This window comes from Passer domesticus, chromosome W (genome assembly GCF_036417665.1).
Source record: "Passer domesticus isolate bPasDom1 chromosome W, bPasDom1.hap1, whole genome shotgun sequence".
NCBI lineage: Eukaryota > Metazoa > Chordata > Aves > Passeriformes > Passeridae > Passer > Passer domesticus.
The window spans coordinates 47112519-47136193 of NC_087511.1; the positions used below are offsets into that span (position 1 = coordinate 47112519).

Consider the following 23675-nt stretch of genomic DNA (forward strand, 5'->3'; position numbering starts at 1 on the left):
GCTGTGGTTTTTTCACGTTTCCAGGAGCAAATTCCCGAGCAGGTATGGGCTGTGCTCTGCGGAAGTGCTTGTCTCCAGCAGCACAACCTGGACAGGGATTTAGTTGTCAACCAGCATTTCAAGCCCTCAGGAACAGTTCTACTTCTCCTGTAGAGCACAGGGATTTGCAGATTTGGACCAGGGCTAAAAGCTGCCTTTTGTTTTCCTGCTGAGTTTGTGCTCTGCAGTAAGTGCCAGGCAAAGGTTATTTCATTTGGGCCCGTTGGCCTGGCTGATGAGCATCCTTCCCGTGACTGTGGAGACGGATTGTCTGTCCAGAGAGGGATCATTGCTCCCCGGGCTCAGGGGTGCTCTGGGAGCTGCCACCTGAGCCCCAGAGGCCAGAGAGGGGAGGAAGGGCTCCTCGCACCCCTGGAGCTGCGCAGGAGCAGGCGTGCAGCGCTGCTCTGCTGGAGTGTCCCTGCCCTGGGCTGCTCCCTTCCAGCCCAGGCGGATCCCAGGTGATGCTGGGAGTCTCTGGAGGAGCTGGCTGAGATCCTGCTCACGGGGCAGGGGAGGGGATGCAGGCCTGCAGCCTGGCAGTTCCCGGAATGAGGAGAGGGACTCCAGGGCGCTGCATTCTCCTGTCATTTGTAAGGATGATCCATAACGTGTGAACATCACCCGCAGTGGAGGCCTAATTGCGTTTCTCCAGCAATTTCCAAGGGGCATTTCCAAGGCAGCTTAAAGGAGCACTTAAGGGATAATGCTCGCAGCAGCCGGGGGGGGCTCTGCCCAGCCCCAGCTCCTCACAGCCAGCTCCCCCGGCGCTTTTATCCCGGGCCATTACCCCTGTCTTTACTGCCTTGCACTGCTTGTGCTGTCGGGAGGGAGGTGTAACATGACCCAAAGTGGTCTTGTGTGTTTTAATCTGCTGGTTTAATATCTGATGGCTTCCTGCCACCACCCCTTTCTGCGCTGGAGTCGCTCCTGGAGGGTTGCTGTGCCCAGAGGCTGAAGGCAGCTCCCAGGGCTGTGGAGGCAGAGCTGTCCTGGCCTGTTCTCTCTGTGTGTGGGCACTGGGGACAGTGGCTCCCACCTGATGATCCCACTGTGGCCTCCTGCCACGCTGCCTGTTCCAGGGTGGTTTTTCGGTCCTGGTTGTTTTCCTTCAGCGCCTCCATCCCACATGTGCTGAAAATCAGCGGCGTTGCAAAAGCTCCTGCTGTTTTCCTCCCAAAGAAACCCAGTTCCTCACCCTGGCTTGCTGTTGGGGCACAGCTTTCCCTGCAGGCTGCATCCCAGGCCGTTTCCCGAGGGAATTCCCGCAGCTTTCAAGTGCTGTGGAGTGTTTGGATGAGAAGAGCTGCCAGCACTTCATCCGCAGCCGGGGGGGAGGTGCTGGAATCACGGCGGGTCCCAGTGAGCTCAGTACTGGAGTTCATCCTGCCAGAGGCACTGCCCCAGGAGCAGGAGGAGGATGGGAGCGTTTAACAGCATTTAACCTGGAATCACCGATCCTTGGCAGGGTTAGGGAACGCTGAGCTGGGGGGATCCGCAGGGCTCCAGGGCTGGCACTGCAGGACAGCCTGGCACTGGCACGGCTCATCGTGCCTCACAGCCAGCCCATCCTGCAGCTTTGGGCAGCCTCATGAAACGCTCCCATTTCCCTCTCCCAGCTGTGCCCGCTGCTAAGTGCCTGCAAAATGCATCCCCGGGGGAGCAATGGTGCAAGTGAGATGGAGATGACCTGCCGGCTGCATTAGTGTCGGTGTCAGGGTCTCTGCTAAAGGGTTTTCCCCTTCCTGCTCGCAGCCATCCCGGCGGCTCTGCAGCCCCCAGCCCCTGCCTGCTCGGGGAGGGGGCTCGGGAAGGCAATCCTCACCCAGCCCCGAGGGCTCAGGACCCCCCTCCAGCTCCACGGGAGCCCCTGCACAGCCCAGCCAGGGGGAGAAGGACAGGGGGCTGGAGAGCCTGGGCTCGGTGACACAGAGAGCTGAGGAGGCAGCTCTGCCCTGATCCGCACGCGCGGCCCCTCAGCAAAGTGAAATGAAGCAGTGTGGCTTTAATTAACGGCACAATCTGGCTCCGTGTGAGAGAGGGACACAAAGAGCATGAGCGTGGAAACAAATGTTTCAGGGAGTTTATTAACCCCGAGGTTAGACCGCAGACAATGAACCCCGCAGGGCCCTGGCACTGCTCTGGGGCTGGGGGGCTCGGGGGTCCCCCCACGCCTTCCCCAGGCCGACCTGCTCCAGGTGCTCAGAGCAGTGAGCTAGGGCAAGACAGGCTGCTTTCGTTTGGTGTTCAAGGACAGAAATACAGCAAAGTGCTTTTCTTGTGCACTTTTCAAGGAAACAAAACAAACAAGATTTGTCCACAGCTAGGGTAAGTGACTGACTGACTGACTGACTGACTGACTGACTGACTGACTGACTGAATAAATGAATCAATGAATAAACGAACAAAGGCAAACCTGCTACATCCTCCTTGCCATGGAATTTCAGCTCCAGGAACCTCCTGCCTCCTCCCGCAGAGCTGCTTCAGGGAAAGAAAGTGCAACAACTAACATAATTTTACGATAATTACATTGCATCACATAATCCCATGACTTACATACATATAAAGTGGTTTCTCCTGTCATGTGCTCGTGGGAGAAGGTGCCAGGTCCTTTCCCAAGTACAGTTGCCCATGCTTGGCCAGGCCCCCGGTCCCAGGCAGCATTTTTGGGATGTGCTGCTCCACTGGGGCCTGCACAGTGTGGCTGTGCTCAGCTCTCCTCACCCCTCCCTGTGCAGCCCCAGCCCTGCTTGGCTCCACTGCACCCCTTGGTGTGGGATGGCTTGTGGTGGAAAAAATGAGAAACTTTTGATCGCACAAGGAAGCAAAAGCAGTGTTTTCCTCCTTTATTGAACTTTGGCAAATAATATGTGTGTGTGGGTTTTACATCAATAGCTATAAATAAAACTTTGAAAGCAATGTAATACTTGTCATCGAGATAAAGGACATCTATTGGCACAAATCAGTGAGTAAAAACCCTTTAATGATAAAATAACATTCACTCTTTAGCTACTTTATTTGTCTGAAAAACTCAGCTTACACTCAGTTCAACATACCACCTTCCACAACGTTAAAAAATGACATAAAATGACATAATAAAATAGACCTTAAATTTCATAATACAAGTACCTTGGCAAATTGCAGGCAGCTGGAGCAGCTCGGGCAGCCCCGCCGTGGCCTCACCCAGCCCTGGTGGCCTCTGGGCTGAGGGATGCAGGGGTGACAATGTGGCTGAGCAGTGGTGGCACTGCCAGCAGGGCTCTGCCGGCACGTCCCGCTCTGCCTACTGCGGAGGAGCCTGGAAAGCTTGCTGCAAGGTTAACCACTGTTACAATCATCAACTGTCTGACACAACCCCTGGGTAAAGTTCTGGTGGTGCCTGTCACTGTCTTTGGCAGAGAAATCGGGAGAGAAAATAACCCAACACAGCTTTCGCTGGTACCACAACCTGCCAAGTGAAAACCCTCCTGCACTAAGGAGAGCACATCTCTAAGAGACCCTCAGAGACACACGATGGCACCGCTGGGGCCTCCCCAGGAGACTGCCACTGCCCCTGCCCAGGCCCCCTTCCAGGGGATGGAGCAGTGGGCTTGGCTTTACGTCCAGCACGGCCTGGGATCGGGGGACACGGCGCTCTGAAGAAAACAAACCCATCCTTGAACAGGGGCTCACATGTGGACAAAGCAAAAGGGGATAGATAAAGCACCCTAACAAACCTGGCCCAGGGCAGGGGGGGCTGCCATAAAGCCAAAGGAGCTCCTGCTCCTGGGAAGGAGCACGGCAGCCTCCGAGGAGCAGGACGTGGATTGGAACGGAAGGAATCCAGTGCCAGGGGGCCCAGCTTCTCCTCAGATGGCAATTTCACTGGAATTTGGGTCTGTGTGACACGGGCACAGCCCAGAGCTGAGCGGGACAGCCGCCCTGGGCAGAGCTGAGCTGCGTGGGGCGGGACCGGCCGGGATTTCCCAGCGCAAATGCAAACACGAGTGCGAACAGCTAACAGGCTCCATGCATAAATAAACACCACCAAGCCAAAGACCTGTCCCAAACCCAAAGGAAGAAGTTGCCATTAAGAACCACGATGCATCACACTGCTAAGGGTTTGCCTCATGCATAAACATGGGAGCGCTGATTGGCAGTTGCTAATTATAATTATAATTATAATACTACACCGTCACACAGGACAATCAGCTCTTCAGACCAAGTAGCACAAATGTAGAAAATAAGTTTTTTCCTCTTTTTTTTCTTTTTTTTCTTTTTTCTCCAACAGAGCAAATGAACACAGATTGTTTCTTCAGCAAAATATGAAACTGTAAACTTTGGGCTCATTCTGCAACTTTTCCCCCATCCATAATAACAAAAAAACCCCAATGGGAAGAAAGACTGACGTACATTTTTAAGCGCACCTTCTCCGTCTAGTACAAAAGCACAACCTAAAACATATAAAGCTTCTTCTTCTGTTTTTTGGTTTTTTTTTTTTTCCTTTTAAATCACAGTTACCCAAAAGAAACAGTGAATAATTTCTTACATACGCTATAGTAACATTACGCTAAACAGCTATTCTCTATGAGGTATATCTGAGAGAATTCGGGGAGGGATTGCACGGTCTGCGTTGCCAACATGCCCAGCTCGTCATAAAGCTTTGGAACCATGGAGAAAGAGAGATCAGGGACAGGGGGAGGAGGAGGAGGAGGAGGAGAGCCTTTGGTATCATCAGGAGTCTGTCCTTTGCAGGGCTGCATTGCAAAGCACCACAGTACAAAAGCCCGCCAGGTACGATTCGGCGGCCCAGTCAAAGCTGAGGTATTCACAGGAAGAATAAAAAAAAAAAGCACAGAGAGGTCTAGACTGGCAAAATCGTTGCTTTGGTTCAAGCAAGGCACTCGTCCCGTGGTAACGTCACTCTTTGCAAGTGAAGCAGGGGTCGGGGGGCCGCGGGGACCCTGCCAGCTCTGGGGACTGTCTGTGTCCGGGGGCAGGGGACAGCGGCCACCCCCGCCAGAAGGCATCCTGAGAATTGTTATAGCTTTGTAGTGAGGGAACACAGAGACAGGGAGAAGCACACTTGGCAAGTCCTACCAACACAGACTCAAAGCCCCAAAGAAACACGAAATAAAAGGCAGCACTCGATTCCAGCGGAGCGTTTGTGTGGGTGACCTCCGGGAAGGCGAGGGCACGGCCCAGGCACATCCCCCAGGGAAGGGGATCAGGGTTTGGGCTGGGCTTGGGGCTCAGGGCAGTGCCCAGGCTGGGGGCAGTGCCCAGGGCTGGGGGCAGTGCCCAGGGCTCACAGCAGTGCCCAGGGCTCAGAGCAGTGCCCAGGGCTCAGAGCAGTGCCCAGGGCTCAGGGCAGTGCCCAGGGCTCAGGGCAGTGCCCAGGCTGGGGGCAGTGCCCAGGGCTGGGGGCAGTGCCCAGGGCTCACAGCAGTACCCAGGGCTCAGGGCAGTACCCAGGGCTCAGGGCAGTACCCAGGCTGGGGGCAGTGCCCAGGGCTGGGCTCAGGGCTCAGGGCTGGGCTCAGGGCAGTGCCCAGGGCTGGGGGCAGTGCCCAGGGCTGGGGGCAGTGCCCAGGGCTGGGCTCAGGGCTCAGGGCAGTGCCCAGGGCTGGGGGCAGTGCCCAGGGCTGGGGGCAGTGCCCAGGGCTGGGCTCAGGGCTCAGGGCAGTGCCCAGGCTGGGGGCAGTGCCCAGGGCTGGGGGCAGTGCCCAGGCTGGGCTCAGGGCTCAGGGCAGTGCCCAGGGCTCGGGGCAGTGCCCAGGGCTGGGCTCGGGGCAGAGGGCAGTGCCCAGGGGTCAGGGCAGTGCCCAGGGCTGGGGGCAGTGCCCAGGGCTGGGCTCAGGGCAGTACCCAGGGCTCAGGGCAGTGCCCAGGGCTCAGAGCAGTGCCCAGGGCTGGGCTTGGGGCAGCAAGCAGTGCCCAGGGCTGGGCTCAGGGCAGAGGGCAGTACCCAGGGCTCGGGGCAGTACCCAGGGCTCGGGGCAGTGCCCAGGGCTCAGGGCAGTACCCAGGGCTCGGGGCAGTGCCCAGGGCTCAGGGCAGTGCCCAGGGCTGGGCTCAGGGCTCAGGGCAGTGCCCAGGGCTCGGGGCAGTGCCCAGGGCTGGGCTCAGGGCTCAGGGCAGTGCCCAGGGGTCAGGGCAGTGCCCAGGGCTGGGCTCGGGGCAGTACCCAGGGCTCAGGGCAGTGCCCAGGGCTCAGAGCAGTGCCCAGGGCTGGGCTTGGGGCAGCAAGCAGTGCCCAGGGCTGGGCTCAGGGCTCAGGGCAGTGCCCAGGGCTGGGGGCAGTGCCCAGGGCTGGGCTCAGGGCTCAGGGCAGTGCCCAGGGCTGGGGGCAGTGCCCAGGGCTGGGCTCAGGGCTCGGGGCAGTACCCAGGGCTCGGGGCAGTGCCCAGGGCTGGGCTCGGGGCAGTACCCAGGGCTCAGGGCAGTGCCCAGGGCTCAGAGCAGTGCCCAGGGCTGGGCTTGGGGCAGCAAGCAGTGCCCAGGGCTGGGCTCAGGGCAGAGGGCAGTACCCAGGGCTCGGGGCAGTACCCAGGGCTCGGGGCAGTGCCCAGGGCTGGGCAGTGCCCAGGGCTGGGCTCGGGGCAGTGCCCAGGGCTCGGGGCAGTGCCCAGGGCTGGGCAGTGCCCCTCGGAGCATTGCCTCAGCCCCGCAGACAGCACAGAGCCCGCTCCAAGCCCCGGTGCCAAAGGGCACCGCTAATTGCCCGAACAAGCAGCTTGCAAGTAATCACTGAGGAACGTGATGCTAATGGAGCTTAATGCAGCCTCACTTCATTGCTAGCTCGAGAAAAGTAATTAATTGATTTTTATCTGCAAACGGTAATTGTAAACACAACCGAAGGTGAGCAGAGGCAGCAGCCCTGGCTGGGCACGGCCCGCTCCGCGCGAGAACAAGGATAATTAGCGATGCTAATTGCTGCTGCGGAGCGCCCGAGGACCCGCAGCACGGAAGGAGCACGGCAAGGGCACGGGCAGAGAGCAGCGGGGCATCGGGGGGCACGGGCAGGAGGCAGACCGCCGAGCAGGAAATCTTTGGTATCTTTGGTATCATCAACACGATAAAATTACAAATGGAAAAGTCAGTGAGGTAGCCTCTTTGGTTCTCACTAGAAATAGAAAGGTTTTTTCTGGGTTTTTTTCTTTTTTCTTTTTTTTTTATTTTTTCTTTTTTTTTTTCCTTTTTCTTTTTTTCCTTTTTCTTTTTTTTTTTCCTTTTTCTTTTTTTCCTTTTTCTTTTTTTCCTTTTTCTTTTTTTTTTTCCACACACAGAAGTTCATTCTTGGAAGCAGCTACTTTAAGGGTTTCTCTCTTTTTGCTTGGCATGGGTTATTTTCCCCCCAGCTTAAGTTTTAAGAAGCCACAAAGTTCAGGCAAAGTATCCCAGTGTCTTTTTTTTTTTTGTTTCCTATTTTTCTGGACACACAGTTTTAGGTTAAATATTCATTGCTTGTCCTCAAAGTTCGCTCTGCTGTTCTTACAGGAAATCAGCTGTAGTGCTTTATAGATAACTCTAATTAAAAAATAAAAACTCTACAAGGGCATCCCCGGGTGACGATGAATAAGTTAAATAAATAAGTTATATTATGAAGGCTTCATGTGCCATAATAAAGCTATGTCACACTTTCTAATCAGGAGGGAAGAGATTAACTTAAATAATTTAAACAATTAAAATGAATTAAAAGAAGGAATTAAAACTAGACTTCTGTTTTGTGGAAAGAGTAGTTCTTCCCCTGTCTGACAGGAGCTGGCTGCTCTACGCAGCAGTCCCAGCTCTGAGGTGTATTTACTAACAGGCTCTGCATCCCCGATGCAGTCCCACGGATAAATAAGCAAACTTACTCCCAAATGGCTGAATTAAATAGATACAAGTAGCTAACATCAGCGCCTGACCCCCATCTACATTCAGGCAAAGCTCCCACTGAATTCAAAAGCTAAACCGAAACACAACGGGATCCAGGCTGAACAGAGATCTCAGGACCTGCCCTAAGACTAAATTAAATAAATTACATTATTGATAGACAATATATCGAGTTAAAACCCACAGGTGTCTGGAAAAAAAAAAACAAAAACATTTCAAGCTTTGCCTTCTTAAAAAACGTAACCAATAAAAACTCCCCATCAGAAATATGAAGGAGGCCAAGTAGAAAGTTCCCCCGCCCCGTGGAAACGCTCGGGAGCCGCGGGCAGCAGGGAAGCCGCGTCCGAGGGAGGCGGCTCCTCCGGACAGCAGCCCTGCCCGCCCGCGGCCTCCCGCGGCTCTCTGGGCTCGGCTGCAGCCAGAGGCATCCTCGGGAATCCGCGACAAGTCACTGAGCACATCCTCCGGCGAGCTTCCAAAGCCGAATTCATGCCGCTGCGGCCAGGCTGTGGCTCCGGGCTGCTGTGCTGGGATGCTCTCTGCACACACGAGTCTCTGGCAGCGCAGTAAATAAAGCAGGTGACACACACGGCTCTGGGCACTCAGCAGGAGCTGGGACAGCAAGCACAGCCTCTCCAACACTCACACAGCCCCTCCTCTCAGGGAGCTGCCCATAAAAGCCAACAGTGAAATGGAAGACGTCACGGGGGCCGGGAGAGATGCGGGGATGAAGAACGCAGCAGGATCTTGGGCTGAGAATGGATTGGGACTCTTGGTAGCTTGGAGGCCCCAGCCCAGAGCAGCCTCGTTTGTGTTGTTACTCTGGAATGCGGCACTGCCTCAGCCTGGGGAGAATTTCATTGAAATTTGTAACTCAGCGCCTGATCCAAGCTCCCTTTGCTGGGGCTGTTGGAGGAGCTCTGAGCAGGGCAAAAAGCCCAGACCTTTGCTCCCAGGCTTCTGGCAGCTCCCCCCTGCCTCTGGGGAGGTGGGAGGCAGAGCTGTGGCCAGGTGGGTGTCCCCAGGTGGGTGTCCCCAGGTGAGGTGTCCCCAGGTGGGTGTCCCCAGGTGGGTGTCCCCAGGTGAGGTGTCCCCAGGTGGGTGTCCCCAGGTGAGGTGTCCCACACGCCTGGGCTCGTTCCCTGTGGGACACAGTGCACTTCCCTGCCCTCTCACTGCAGGAGGGAGCTCTGGGGTTTCACTGCTCCTGTGCCACCCCCTGCCACTGCAGGGGGACAATTCCAGGATGAGACAGCTCCCCTGAGGGCACTGCCGAGTTCAAGATGCACCAGGGCTGGTCTGATGGACACTTGGGTGGGAATGACAGTGAAACTTCAGCTGAGCCTGCTCCACAGCCTGCTGGCTCCAAACTCTGCACTCAAACATCTGGCACTGGGGTGAAGAGCCCTCAGGACACATCAGGAGAGATTGGGACCATACTTTTTGCAAGTTTGTTCCATGTCTGGCTACAAGGATTCTCCAAATCTCTTTGGAATCTGCCAAAGGACCCTCTGATCCCCAGAGCAGGCACGTGCTGTCAGTTTAGCTATGGGGATCCTGAATTTGCTTTCCAGAAACTTTTCCTGTCCTGAGCAGACATGGCTTCTGGATTTTTTTCTATTTTAAGCGCAGCCATTGGAAAGTGACTGCAGCAGTTCTGTGAAGCAGTTAAAGTGAAGCCCTTGTTTGAAGGCAGAGAGGAGCAAACACACTCCGGCTCTGGGGATAAATTGGACATGTCATGATCTGGATCACCATGACCTGGGTCAAACAGCATTACAGGCTAATATGTCAGAAGCACTCCTGAGCTGCCCCAGGAGCTGCTGAATACTCGGGCTCGGTTCAGTGGAGGTTTGGAGCCGGGCTGTGGTGCTGCTCAGCACTCACAGTGACAGAGAGGGGAACACACATATTGCAAGTCTCACCCTGGGGAGGAGAAAGAGGGGTGGAGGTCACGTACAGGAGGGTGGCTGCTCACAGCTCCAGACACACAGGAGACCAGCACACAGGTCACAGCCAGCCCACAAGTGCTTCCTGGAGGGAGGAGATGCAGCAGGGCAGCACCCCAACACCCTGCACTCGGAGCCCGTGCAGCTCCCAGGGAGATGCTGAGTGGGGCAGAAACAGGGAAAACACAAAGGAACCCACCCTTCTGGCTGCACCAAGACTCACGAGTGGTTACCTGTCCAGAGATCAGTGGGGTTATGTGCATTAGTCGTGCAAGAGGAGAAACAAACTGAAACACAAGTTGTGAGAATCCTCATCTTTGGTATGGTAGCTGTTGAGGTTTTGGTTGCTCTGTTCCTTGTTCTTTTGAAAAAACTGCATAGGCACAAATTAAAGACAATCTTCAACTTTAAGAGGACTTGAGTTGTCAAATGAAGCAGCAATTGTACTGGCTTTGCTTTGTTCTCATTCTTGTCAACCCTTTCTTTGAGATCCGCTTCCGAAAACGTCCGAGATGTTCGTAGAACACAGTGTGGGACTCGTTTGCTTCCTGACATGCTTCCTTGGTTTTTTAAAATTTTTCTATTTTATCTTTCAATGGAACAGTTTGTTGCAGAAGAAGTAGGTGCAGAAAACGTTTCTTTGGTTTCGATTAAGCAGTACATATAAAAAGTCTCAAGTGTCTGTGGCGGAGCGCGGCCGCGGCCGTGCCGCCGCCGGGGCGGCCCCGCTGCGCGGAGCCCAGAGAGGGCTGGCCAGCCCCCAGCGCCAGCCAAGCACCCGCGAGGAGAATGGCAAGGTACAAACATCTTTGGCTTGCAGAAATCCTGTCTCTTTGGTGTGCTGTGTTCCCGCCGGCCCGGGGAGCCGGCAGGGAAAAGGAACTTGGGGATGCGGTAGAGCTACACGCGGCACATCTGAAACGCTGAAGGGCTTGTCTCTGTTTCTTTTCCTGCTTGAAAGTACCATAAAATACTGATAAAAGGAACAAAAATGCACTGAACGGTAAAAAGGTTTTGGTAACAGCCGTTGCCGAGGAGAAACCAGATTCCCAAAAACTAAAAAGGATGTAATAATGCAAATTAATCGAAGTCATCCAAAACATTGTGTTTGCTCCATGAACTGTAGCAGTTCCATCGGCCTCCTGAGTGTGCATTAGGTACAAACACAGAGCTTGTGAGGAACTGCCAGCTGTGCTTGAGGCTCGCGCGGTGTTCCCGGGATGTCAGGCTGCAGCTGGCACAGCCACTCTGGCAGCCCAGGGCCGGACGTGGCTGCAGCTACCAGCCTTGTGCTTGATACTTCGAGCTCAAGAGAACCGCACTTTTCTGATCCGAGAATGAGCTGATTCAACTAAACTAAAAAAACAACCAAAAAAACCCTGAATCTGATTTTTTTTTCCCTTAAAACACTTAACAAAAAACCATGCCTGAGTTTAAAAACAGGGTCTTGGGTTGTCAGTATCCGACTCTGTGCTCCGTTGTGGCGTGGCCGCAGGGTGGTGTGGCCAGCACACGGCAGGCACCGGGCACGGGAGGCTGCCGGGCACGGGAACCCGGGGCTCAGGAGAAACCTGCCTCAAGAACGACTCCCTGCGTTTCAGACCTGCCTCGCCTGTCCTGAGCAAAGGATTGTGTGGAGAGAGGGTGACGTGGAGCCTGCTAAACTGCCGGGAAGCCGTAGGAACGTCCTGGGGACCGGCTGGCTGGGCTTGGCTGCGGGGATTGTGCTTTAGTCTCCAGCGAGGGCCGTGCCGCGGAGCCGCGCTCCCCTCACGCCTTGGTGCAGCTGCTGGGGGCCGACGAGGAGCCCCCGGAGCTCAGGTCGTCCTGCCACTTCTCCAGGCTGCGCCGGCGGGCGTTCATGAAGAAGTTGCTGACGGTGGTGAGCTCCAGGCCCAGCTGCTGGGAGATGGTGATCTGCATTTCTTTGGAGGGACGCTTGTTCTCCTTGAAGATGGCGAAAAGCGTTCGGCGCTGGAGGTCCGTGAAAACCAGGCGGGATTTCTTCTGGGAGTTGTTCCGCTCTTTGTTGGGCTCTTGCTCTTTGCGTTTGCAGGCTGGGAGGGGGCGGCAGAGACAGAGAGAAAGTGTCAGGGTGGTGCCCACAGTCCCCACCAGCCACCCCGATGGCAGGCACTGTCACACGGTGCGGGCAAGTGTCACCAGCTGAGCCAGCACCGCTCTGGCACACGGGAGCGGAGGGCTCCAGAGGAATCCAGTGGGCTGCATTGCTTTTCTATCCCCAGTACCTCTCAACAGCCAGGAGTAACAGCTGTACGTAAGTTTTGTCCCTTTACACAGCCCAAAGCAAACCCCAGTCAAGGCTCTGGTAGCAGCAACTTTGTGTGAGCACCAAGGGGAAAGAGCACCGTGGGCCTCCTTGGCCTCCCAGGCTCACCTGCCCTGCCCTGCTGCCTGACTGCTGCAGTGCCACCACTCCGGGGCACCGCCCCCATCGCCTGTCCCCCTTCCCCGGCCATGTCCCGAGGGTGAAGCCAGCCGTCAGAGCTCAGGTCACGCAGGGCAGCAGTGCTGGAGCATCACTGAGCCATGCTAATGGATCCTAAACCCATTCGTATTAATAGCTGCTCTGTATTTATTAGCAGAGAGAGAACAGCAAGTGCTGAAACCAATACCGCTGCCGGAGCACACCCACACTTAAAAATAGCCTGCCCAGGCCGTCTGCACCGGGCACAGAGAGAAAATCCATATGTTGACATGGTTAGGTAATGTGCTGGGACAAAATGAGCCCAGAGAATTGATAAGCGGGCGGGTTTTAAGCAGCCCTGTTAAATAATTCCGCAGGTCTGGAATGTGAAATGAAGCTGGCCCAAAAGTAAAAGTCAGACTGCGGAGATGTCTGTAATTAACCCAGTCAGGGCTGTACCTGTGTGGAGCCTGGCTCAGCCACCGTGGCACAGAATCTCACAGCATTTCTGCAGGAAACTGGGGTATTTTCTTGGCGTGCCTGACCCTGACCCCTCTGAGCTGCCAAATTCCAGTGGCTGCAGCCGAGCTGCCCCTGGGAGGGAGGTGAAGGTCAGACCTCGAGACACCCCAAAGCACAAGAGAATGCTGGTCAGGGTGAGCCTGCACCTGGCCCCAGTGGCCACACTCGCCTCTCCGAGGCCATTATCCCAGAGGCAGCAGGAGGCAAGAATCTGGGCTCTCTGACTGCACCTCTGCCACTGCAGACAACACCCAGCTGCCTGTCTGGGCTGAAAAAGCAGATGTTAAGCTGGGTTCACTTGGCCACGTGTCCAGAATCCACATGGCAATGTCCCTGGTGCTGGGGACATGATGAGCAGCAGCATCTTTGCTGCAGCTTCTAATCGGTTCCGGGACACTGGGACCAGTGGAGTGTTTCCTACCATCACTAATTTATGTCCTGAGATACTCTGCGTTTTACAGTTATTGGTATCTGATGATAAATAATGCAGAGGTATGTGCTTTTTGATGCATTCAGTAAATACTTGCCTTGAACTGTTGAGTTTGCTCTTGAAAAGGCCCCGCAAAGGCAAAGGCTGCACCTGACGTGCAGCTCTCAGCAGAGAAAAATGGGGTGAGCACTCTAATAAAATCAAGTGATTTTCCGGGAAGAAAGAGAAAGGTTTTAACAGCACAGGGAAGGGAAGAGACCATCTGGATTCTAAGCACAATTTGATTTATTAGCTGTGGTTAAACCTGAACATATCCTACGGAAGAAAATGGACAACCAGCAAGAACTGAAAGCCATAATTGTGGAAAAAAAAGATACACAAAAATATAAAATAAAATATTTTCCTTCTGCATTGGATTAAAGATGCTCTTCAATAGAAAGAGAACAGGAACTGCTCAGAATTGGGGTCAGTGCTGCCTCCTGTAGCATGGACTAAAGTGGTGCCCCATGACTCGAAGGGCAGGGTGCAGGGACCCAACGCTGCACTGTGACACCCTGAGTATCCTCACACTCAACTTCCCTACTAATAGTTCATTTGCCTGACTTTCTGCAACAATGACTCTGATTTTCCATTTTCTCTCCCACAAGAGAGGAACCCAGGCATTCCAAACAGCCACAAACCCTGAAAATACCTGGAAGCTCTCGTGCTCAGCTCAGTCCCACCCTGTGAGCCCTCAGGCACGGGGCAGGGACACTCCAAACCTCCCTCAGCTCCTGCACCTCTCCAGGGGGAGGCAGAGATGAGGACACGAAGGTCACCAGCATCAGAAGGAGGAAGAGGCCCGGGAGGGCCCCAGGGGCTGGAGCAGCCCCAGGAGAAGCGGAGCCACGTGCCGGGATGCTGGGAACATCACCAACACAGCTCCTGTGCCTCTCCGGCCCTGGATGCTTTAATAACAGCAAAAGTGACTCTGCAGCCACGAAACAAAGAGCAGGGCTAAGAAGGAGCCAAGCAGAGAGCAACGTTCCCTTAATGCAGCAGAATGTCCTCAGTCTCCACCCTTCCTAGGACAAGTGGTGAATGTTGATCCGCCCGTGTGGTTTGTGTGGGTGCAAAGTCACCCAAACCCAGTTATGCGGCTGATGGAACTGAAACTGCTCCTCCATTCGATTTTGTGAGGGAAATGCAATTACCCTGGTAATACTGAACACAATGAAATGACCATCAAAACATTTTCTAAAGATTTCACATGTTTTCCTTTTGCTCTGATTCACTTAAAGCAACCCCCTGTATATCCCTGTCACTACAATCTTTTAAAAACTAGGCCTCAGAAATCAATTTGATTACCTCTCTGAATTAAGTATGCACGAATGAGAGCGATTGAGATCAATACAAATTAGGTTAAGTACTCCGCTGTGTACAAAATCATTATGGAACAAGGAGCAATCAGAATGAAGATGCAAATAATCACATTGTCGGGGTGGGCAGCCAGTGCTGCTCATCCCAGCTGCTGCACACACACCGAACTCCTAATTCTTGCGACGCCAGGAATGCCCTTGGTGGCATTTATCCAGAAAAGCAGATTGGATGCGTAGCACAAAGTAAATTCTGTCCTTCCAGAGAAGGCCTGCTTGCTCAGCCATTGTAATGGGGAGGTGCTCCCTGTTTGCAGGGATTCCTGCGATGCTCTGAGAAAGGATCTGACAGCCTGGTTGTCTCTTGGAGCCCCACCTGATTTGTCCCCTCTCAGCATGGAGGAGAGGAAGGTGTGTGGGAAGCCCTCCGAGGAAGACCTCTGCTCCTCCTTCACCTCCTGCAGGCAGTGCTGCTTGCCAAAGCTTAATGCCTCGGCACAGGCCCCGTGCTCCCACCCCATTAGGAGGGGATGAGAACTGCTGGAAAATCACCGCTGCTCATAAATATGTTCCCTGCTTACTGAGAGATATTTTGGTCTCGGAGACAATTTGCGTTTTGGGAACCTGCCAGCCTCTATCGCTTGTCTAATAATTCCTCTGAGCAGCATTTACCAGTGGTTTGAGTCCCTTTTTTCACAACGGAGCAGTTTGATTTTATAGCTCAAAACCCCCAAACAAGCCCAAAACACTCCAATTTCTTTTCTGATTGCATTTCTCTCTGCCATCAGCGAGTTGTCTGGCTGATGCTATCACCAAATCCATTTGAGATGAGTCTGTTTGGTATGATTTCTGTGTGCAAACCCCTCTATAAATCAGAGAGCCTTCTATGTAAAAGTCTGCAAGATTGATAGAGCTGGATACAAAATCTTTTGCCTTGGAAAAAGAGATGTATTATCTGTCCCGTTGGATATAGTGCTTTCCCTGCATATTCATCGCCCAGCTACGATGGGCTTTTTCCAGAGAAAACAAGATGGGAGCCTTAAATACAAATAAATTGTGGCAATTAATAAACTGGGGGCAATTTTCAGCTGGAGAGGAATACTTGAATTTGGGATATTTCAGTTCAAACAGTGATGGGCAAGAGATACACAGGAAAAAAAGGGGGGGGGGAATCTGATAAGGAAATAGTGAAGAACAGCTTCAGAATGAGTAACACATGATGACCAATTAATTGCTTCTTTTAAAAATTAGGGGAGAAAATACAGAAATTCATTTAATCCAAAATGTACTCAGAATTAACTTCATCAAATAATCAGGAAACCGACAAAACTCATTTGCTTTGCAAAAACAGGATTCAGATTTCCATGTGGCAGAAACGCCTCCAGAAATGATGTGGAACAAAGAGCTGGGGCAGGGGATTATTTTGGAAAGTTGGTACATGAGAAATATGATCTATCAGCCAGCACCACAATTTACCGCATGGATTGTTCAAACACAACCACTAATCTATAGCTGAAGAGAGCACCGATATTTCATGCCCCTAAGCACCTTTCAAAGGACCTTTACATACCTGTATATTTAGTTCAACGCTAAGAAATAGCTTTATAAATAGGTAACGTGCCTGACACAGACGTTATCATGCCTTCATTTTTAGCTGGGGATACAGACAACAAAATAGTCTCAAAATCCAGGGAAGAGCCATTTGGTAGGGCACAAAGAGCACACTCTGTGAGACCCCTCTCCTTGTCCTGGGGCACGTGGGGTGTGACCGTGCCACCGCCCACTCCTGGCACTGCCACCCACGGCTGGCCGGGCCCGGGACGGGCAGGGTCCGCGGCCACCGCCCGCCCCGCGGCCTCGGCTGGCTGTGCTCCTGCTCCTTCCCTGCTCCGCCCCTCGCCGCCGCTCTCCGTGGTGCTGACAGGTCAGAGCAGGGCTCGGCCAGCTCGGCACGAGTGAGCCGCTGACGGCGCTTTGGTACGAGAGCGTTCAGTCATCCATAAGGGATCCGGCACCGCAGAGGGCGAACAGGCGGCGGAGCGCTCTGCTGACCCCGCACAAATTTAGGGATTGTCCGTCGGGGCTTTCCCCAAACCTTCCAGGGCAGCAGGCAGCGCCCGGAGCCCCGAGCCCCGAGCGCGGCCCCGAGCCCCCCGAGCGCGGCCCCGAGCCCCCCGAGCCCCAGCCCCTCTGGGGCCCGGGAGGGCACTCGCCGCTTCCCCGGCTGCCGCTGCAGCCAAACACGGGCACGGGCACCCCAAAAGGGCGCTCTGCCCCCGGAGCACCCACAAACTCCCCGTGCACAGCGGGTCCTGCCTGCACAGAGCCCCCAGCACCCCAAAAGGGCGCTCTGCCCTCGGAGCACCCACAAACTCCCCGTGCACAGCGTGTCCTGCCCGCACGGAGCCCCCAGCACCCCAAAAGGGCGCTCTGCCCTCGGAGCACCCACAAACTCCCCGTGTGCAGCAGATCCTGCCTGCACGGAGCCCCCAGCACCCCAAAAGGGCGCTCTGCCCCCGGAGCACCCACAAACTCCCCGTGCACAGCGGGTCCTGCCTGCACAGAGCCCCCAGCACCCCAAAAGGGCGCTCTGCCCTCGAGCACCCACAAACTCCCCGTGCACAGCGGGTCCTGCCCGCACGGAGCCCCCAGCACCCCAAAAGGGGGCTCTGCCCTCGGAGCACCCACAAACTCCCCGTGTGCAGCAGATCCTGCCCGCTCAGAGCCCCCCCCCCGACACAGGACTCCTAAAAACCTCCATGAAAAGACAACAAGCACAGAAATAATAACATTAAATTAGATTAGGTTAGAACACTATATACCTTCTATCATAAGAAAAAATACGAAACACACCCCACATTGCTCCCACAGGGAGAGGGGGATTTCCCTTCAAGGACAGCAGATTTCCACCCCACTTGGGAAAAATTTCCAGGAGTGTGGGGCAAATAGCTGGTGGGTATTTTTTGTTTTTAAAAACCTGAAATACTTGTGGCATTTTCCCCATGCTCAGAGGGATTTAAGCAAGCGAGTAAAGGGGGAGAAGGAAGCACTGAGGCAATGGGGCCGCATATTCACACGTGGTAATAAAAGGAAATTAAAATAATCGATTTCCTGAAGGGAAAGGTAATTTGCAAAGGTCTTTCCCGCTCCATGGGGAGTCCACGGCCACTCAGCACCTGAGCTCTCTCCAAACTTTCCTCCTGGATGCAGAGGCATTCAGGGGGCCTGGTAAAGCAGAGATCCAGAGTTATAGAGGCAGAACTCTGCATGCGGCTGTGATTCCTGATTTTCTGCTCTATATGCAGGGCTCCACGGGGAACCCCCAGCCGGGACCAGTGCTGGGAAGGAAAAACACCAGCCACGTTACTGGAAATGAGCCGGCTCAGGTTCCAGATCAATGAAAACTGGGTCCACGCGTTGATGCTCCTGTTGCCAGCATTAATGCTCTTTTAATCTTCTAAACATTATCTGCATCGATTTCCCTCTCAATACACGTTTGTTTGTGAAGGCGACATCACCGCGTGCTCGGCAAAAACCCCAAACCCCTCCTGTGCCCCTGACACCCCTGTCAGAGATCCCAGCACCTTCATTCGGCTGCGAGCAGAGAGGAGCGGGATGCCCGTGGGTGCTGCAAGGGAAGAGATGAGTTTGCCTTGGAGCCGAGCAGGGGATCAGCGTCCCTGTCCCGCAGGGACTGCCCGCAGCTCGGGAAAGCCCGAGCACTCCCCACGGGGATCCTGGAGACCCCAGGCCGTGCGTGTTTGACCTCTGGTTAGAGGTCGGCCAGGGATTAGGGCCATCAGTCATCCACGGCTCCTCTTGGCCCTGCTCCGCCGCATGCCAGCCTCTCCCGGCAGCTGCCCCTCGTGCGGGAACTCTGTGTGCCCATCTCCCTGCCGCAGAGACCCCCGTGCCCCCTCAGAGCCCTCCGGGAGTGCCGGCAAGGCGGGCAGCTCTGGGGACAGCCTGCCCACTGGGAAATCCCTGCCCTCGTCGGGATCAATTGAAATAAAAGAAGGGCGGACTCGGGGACACAAATATCCCAGGATTTTCATCGCTGTCAGAGCAGCGCGCCCCGGTCCCTGGCCTGCCCCCCATGCTGCGGTTTGTCCCACGCGTGTCTGGCCGTGCCACAGTCCCCCGTGGTTTCGGGGGAGCGGGAAGGCAGCCCCGGCTGTGCTCCACGGCGGGGCCCGGCCCGCACCCGCGCGGAACCGGCCGGGGGGCACCCCGCACGGCCTCACGGCAGGGACAGCTCCCGCCGGCTCTGTCCCGCTCACCTCCGCTGCGGGGGTCAGTGCCGGGGGTCAGTACGGGGGGTCGGTACCGGGGTCGGTACCGGGGGTCAGTACCGGGGTCGGTACCGGGGTCGGTACGGGGGTCAGTACGGGGGTCGGTGCCGGGGTCGGTACCGGGGGTCGGTACCGGGGTCGGTGCCGGGATCAGTACCGGGGGTCAGTACCGGGGTCGGTACCGGGGTCGGTACGGGGGTCAGTACGGGGGTCGGTGCCGGGATCAGTACCGGGGGTCGGTGCCGGGGTCGGTACGGGGGTCGGTAAGGGGGTCGGTGCCGGGGTCGGTACGGGGGTCGGTACGGGGGTCGGTACCGGGGTCGGTAAGGGGGTCGGTGCCGGGGTCGGTACCGGGGGTCAGTACCGGGCTCGGTACCGGGGTCGGTACGGGGGTCGGTGCCGGGGTCGGTACCGGGGGTCAGTACCGGGGTCGGTGCCGGGGTCGGTACCGGGGGTCGGTACGGGGGGTCGGTGCCGGGGTCGGTACCGGGGGTCGGTACGGGGGTCGGTACCGGGGGTCGGTGCCGGGGTCGGTACCGGGGGTCGGTGCCGGGGTCGGTACCGGGGGTCGGTACCGGGGTCGGTGCCGGGGTCGCTGCCGCCGCCCCCCCGCGGCCCCCGCAGAACAATGGGGGCTGCGGCGCTCCGCGGCCGCGCCAGGGGGCGCCCGCGCGCGCTCCGCGGACAATGCGGCCGGGCCGGGCCGGGCCGGGGCCGCGGGGTGCGCGGGGCGCGCGGGGTCCGGCCCCCGCCCGCTGCCGCCGGCCCCGCCTGCCCCGGGACGCGGAGCCCCCCCCGGTGCGCCCCGCGGCCCCGGCAGCCGCAGGAGGGATGCGCACCGAGAGCGCGGTGCGGTGCTGAGCGCGCACCTTCAGCACCCGGCCCTGGAGAGCAGCCCCGGCCCCGCCGCCCGGCAGTGGCAGCGGAGCGCGTCCCTCCGCCGGCCCCGAGCCCCGCACGGCCCCGCCGGACAGAGCCGCGGTGCCTGCGCTGCGGGAGGCGGCTGAGCTCCGCACAGCCCCGCGGTTCACGGCGGAGCGGGAAGCGGCCGCGCCGGGCCCGAGAAGGACGCACTGCGGGGCCGGCCGGCCGGCGCTGCGCCCCGAGGGTCGCGCTGCGCTCCCCGCCTGGCACAGGCTTGCACTTACCGGCTAGCCGCAGGGCAGACATCCTCTGGAACTCCGGCTCCTGCAGCCACTTCCACATCCTGCGGAACGTCTCCCGGCCGGACTTGAGTTTACTCCAAGGCTTGGGGTTCCGCAGCAAGTCCGAGAGGGTCCCCTGGGAGCGGCACAGCACTCGCTGGGCGAAGATGGCCTGCGGGATGCTGTAGCGCTTCAGCTCCGCCGTGATCCTTTGTGCCACCTCCTTGGTGTTGATCTCCTCGAGCTGCCCCGCGCCGCTCCCCTGCGGGCCGGCGGCGGGGGGCGGCCGCTCCCGGCCGGCGGGCAGCGCGGGGCCGTGCGGCGGCGGCGGCCCGGGGGGCGCGGGGTGGTGCGCGCCGTTCAGGGGCGGCAGCATGGCCGGGGGCGTCCCCAGCCCCCGGGGCAGGTGCTGCTCGCCCCGCGCCAGCATCGCCGCGTGCGCCTCGAAGTTGGGGCTCAGCATCTTGTCGTGGCCCGGCGGCCCGTAGCCGTGCAGGCCCTGCTGGGAGCCAGGGAGCGGGCCCAGCCCGTTGCCCAGCGGCGAGAGGCTCTGCCCCACGGCCGGCACCTCCTTGTAGGGCCCGTAGAGGCTGTTGACGGCCGGCAGCCCGCGCTCGTCCCGCATGAGCGCGAAGCCGCCGCCGGCGCTGCCCGGCAGGCGCTGGTGGTGGTGGTGGTGGTGGGCGTGCGGGTGGGCGTGCGGGTGGTGGAACTTGTCGGAGACGGCGGAGATGGGCGGCAGGGGCTGGAGCGGCGTCAGCGTGGTGTAGGTGCCGCTCATGCCCATGCCGGGCGGCGAGGCCTCGCAGGGCACGCTCATGGCGTGGTGCAGCGGGATGGAGAGCTCGGGCCGGTACTCGGCGGCGCCGTCCAGCAGCGAGGCCATGCTGGGCACCATGGCGGGCCGGGCGGCGGGGGGCAGCTCCTGGTGCGGCGGCGGCGGCGGCGGCGGCGGGGGAGGCGGCACCCGGAGCGGCCCCGCGCTGCGGCCGCCGTGGTGAGGGCTGGGGCTGCCCATCATCTCCGGTTCGTGCCCCGCCGCCCCGTGCAGGCTGCCCAGCGGCTCCATCGCCAGCTCGGGGTTCATGGTGCACGCACCCGGTTCCCCGCCCAGGCACCGCCGGCCGCCGCGCCCGCTCCTCATCCGCTCATCGGGGCGGCGGCCGCTGCGGCCCGCGGCCGCCCGCCCCGCGGGCAGCGGCGGCTCAGCCGGGCCCGCCGCGCCGGCCCCGCGCCATGTCCTCGCCTCGCCGCCGCCGCCGCCGTCTGCGGGCGGCGGGAGCTGTCCGGGGCCGCTCCGCCCCGGCCGCGCCCGCGGGGCCGGGCCTGCGCCGCGGGCGGGCGGGCGTGAGGGCGTGAGGGCGGCGGGAAGGGCGGGAAAGGCGGGCGCGCGGGAGCATTGGCGGGCTGAGGCGCGGGGGCGGGGCCTCCGTGAGGGGACGCGAGGGGACGGCGGGGCCCTTAAAGATTCCGCCGCCTTTGTAGCGTGCGAGGCCGCCGGGAGCATCGCGGCATCGGCCCGGAGCCGGCCCCGACCGCTGCCGGGGCTGCTCCCGTGCCGCCGCCGGGGATCGGCGGTGCTGGCTGCGCGGCGGTCGCCATGCCCGGTCACGCAGCCCAGCCCCGCGGCCGCCGGCTCCCGGGGCCCGCTGCCCACAGCCGGCCCTGCTGCCTCCCTGTTCGCTGCTGCAAACCGAGGTACAGCGCCGATCTGTGCTGTTGGTTATTAGTTGCCCTAAATGCGGCTGAATTCGGGCTCGCTAGCAAGGTGTGGTGGATGTAGCTGAGCCGGGGTGGATGGCGAGCCCCCGGAGCCGCCGTCCCGCTGGCACAGCGCTGTGGGGCCGCGCTCCCCGCTGCACACACCGGGCGAGGGCCGGCTCCCCGCTGCACGCCCCTCGGCCCCGCGGCTGGCACAGGGCTCTGCGGGCAGGGGCAGGGCGGATGGAAGCGGACAGCATGCCCTGGCACGGAGCTGGCAAAGGGGGGACTTGCCTGCTATGGCACAGCCCGTGCAGGGCACCCGTGCCAAGACACACCGGGTCGGGCTGCGCCCGCTGCTCCCAGCTGTGCAGTTCACTGCTTCTCCCTGCTCCTTCAATCAGCAGCGGCAACAGCAGCCTTGAGTGTCCTTGAGTTTTGTGTAATCCTTATCTCGGCCCTGGTAACTGTGTCCGTGTTTGTGGCAGTCCCACCTCCACTGAGTCTTTCCAGTAACTAAAAGGGGAAATAGGGAGAAATGTCACCTTTTGGACCCTTCATCATCAGGCCACTCACTCTCCAGAGCGCCTGGTATCCCCTTGCAAACAAGTTGTGTATGACAGCACCCAGTTTCCCTACAGATTGGATCCCAAAGGATAACGATCCATTTCTTTCCATGTTGCCATCACAGTGTCTCTGGAGCTCACGGTGTTTTCTGAGCTGCTTTTTGGCACTATCAGGCCAAAAATAAAGAGGAGTTCCCCCCACCCCAGCTACTCCTCCCGCTGCCAGCTTGTGGTGAAGAGGGAAAAAGAAAGGAAGACAGAAAAGAAAGCTCTGGCGTGAGGTGCCTTTGTTCAGGGCAACTTATGCGTGAAATCTTTTTGTCCTTCCTGAAGGAAGGCAAAAGTTGCGGTTGATTTGGGGAAAAAAGAGGCGAGTGCAGCGCTCCGGAGACGGAGGTGCCCCTGTAGGCAGGGGGAGGAGGGTGTGTGGGCAGACCCCGATGGGGATCTGGTGCCGCAGATGTGCTGGTGTCTGTGTCCTCCTTTTCCTCTCTTTTCCTCTCTTTTCCTCTGGCCTTGCCTTCTCCTTCTCCAACAAATTCATCAGGTCTTTGACTCTTTCTTTCCAAACCTGCACCTGACGGCTGCGTCCCCTGAGGATGTTTTGTTTGTAGTGTCTTTCCAAATTCCTGTCAAAACCTTCCTGGGAATCGAGGTGTAAATACGCGTGCGTGGTGCAGTTGTACGCGAAGCGGAGGCCCGGCCCGATGGGGCAGTGCCTGCCCTCAGGGCCAGCAGGGTGTCCCGTGTCACCGGGCGGGACAAGGCAAGCCGAGCTGGCAGCGGGCACGGCGGGCAGCAGCAGCGCCGGGAGCCGGGGGTGCTGCAGCTTGCACCCAGCGGGACAGCGTTCCCTGCCTGCATGGCTGCCTTTGCCAGAGGCTTTCCTCGGCTTTGGGGGCGGGAGGAGGGGGTTTCTTTGTTAGCTTTCCTGCTGTCTGCCTGCAGCCAGGCCTCCCCCTGCCACAGCCAGGTGCCCTTGCTCCCCAAAGAGGCAGCGGTGGGGTGTCCAGGGATGGCAGGGTGGGACAAACCTGGGCATTGACCTGGCCTGGCTGAGCTTTCCTGCCCAGCATCCTTCTGGTGTGGGCTGTGGCTCCCTTGGGATTATGAAATTTAATTCCTCTCCTCTTTTGTTCTCCGGGGTTGTCTGTAGCGTCCTGCAGCACTCGCACCTGGCACCTGACCCAAACCACGCAGGGAAGGGTGACTTGAGGGTGACAGGACATGGCACAGGCACAGGGAGTTCTCCTCTAAAGCAGCTGGCCAGGGCCTGCAGGTGTCATTTCCACCTGCTTTTAAACAAACACTGCAGGTGTTTTCTTTGGCATTTTGAAACTGCTGCCACAAGCCTGTTCTCTGCAGAGCGAGCAGCTCCATGCCCTCAGGAC

At 58.0% G+C, this 23675-nt stretch overlaps 1 protein-coding gene across 1 annotated transcript; it reads right to left on the bottom strand.

Annotated features, from left to right (window-relative positions):
• Positions 1-2870: 2870 nt before the first annotated feature.
• On the bottom strand, positions 2871-21288 carry LOC135289012 (one cut domain family member 2-like). The gene is made up of 2 exons (XM_064402399.1): positions 20021-21288; positions 2871-11902 (listed from the first exon to the last, which is right to left on the bottom strand). Exons 1-2 carry the CDS (start codon positions 21159-21161, stop codon positions 11616-11618), a joined length of 1428 nt encoding a protein of 475 aa, XP_064258469.1. The 5' UTR covers positions 21162-21288; the 3' UTR covers positions 2871-11615.
• Between the last annotated feature and the right edge of the window lie 2387 nt (positions 21289-23675).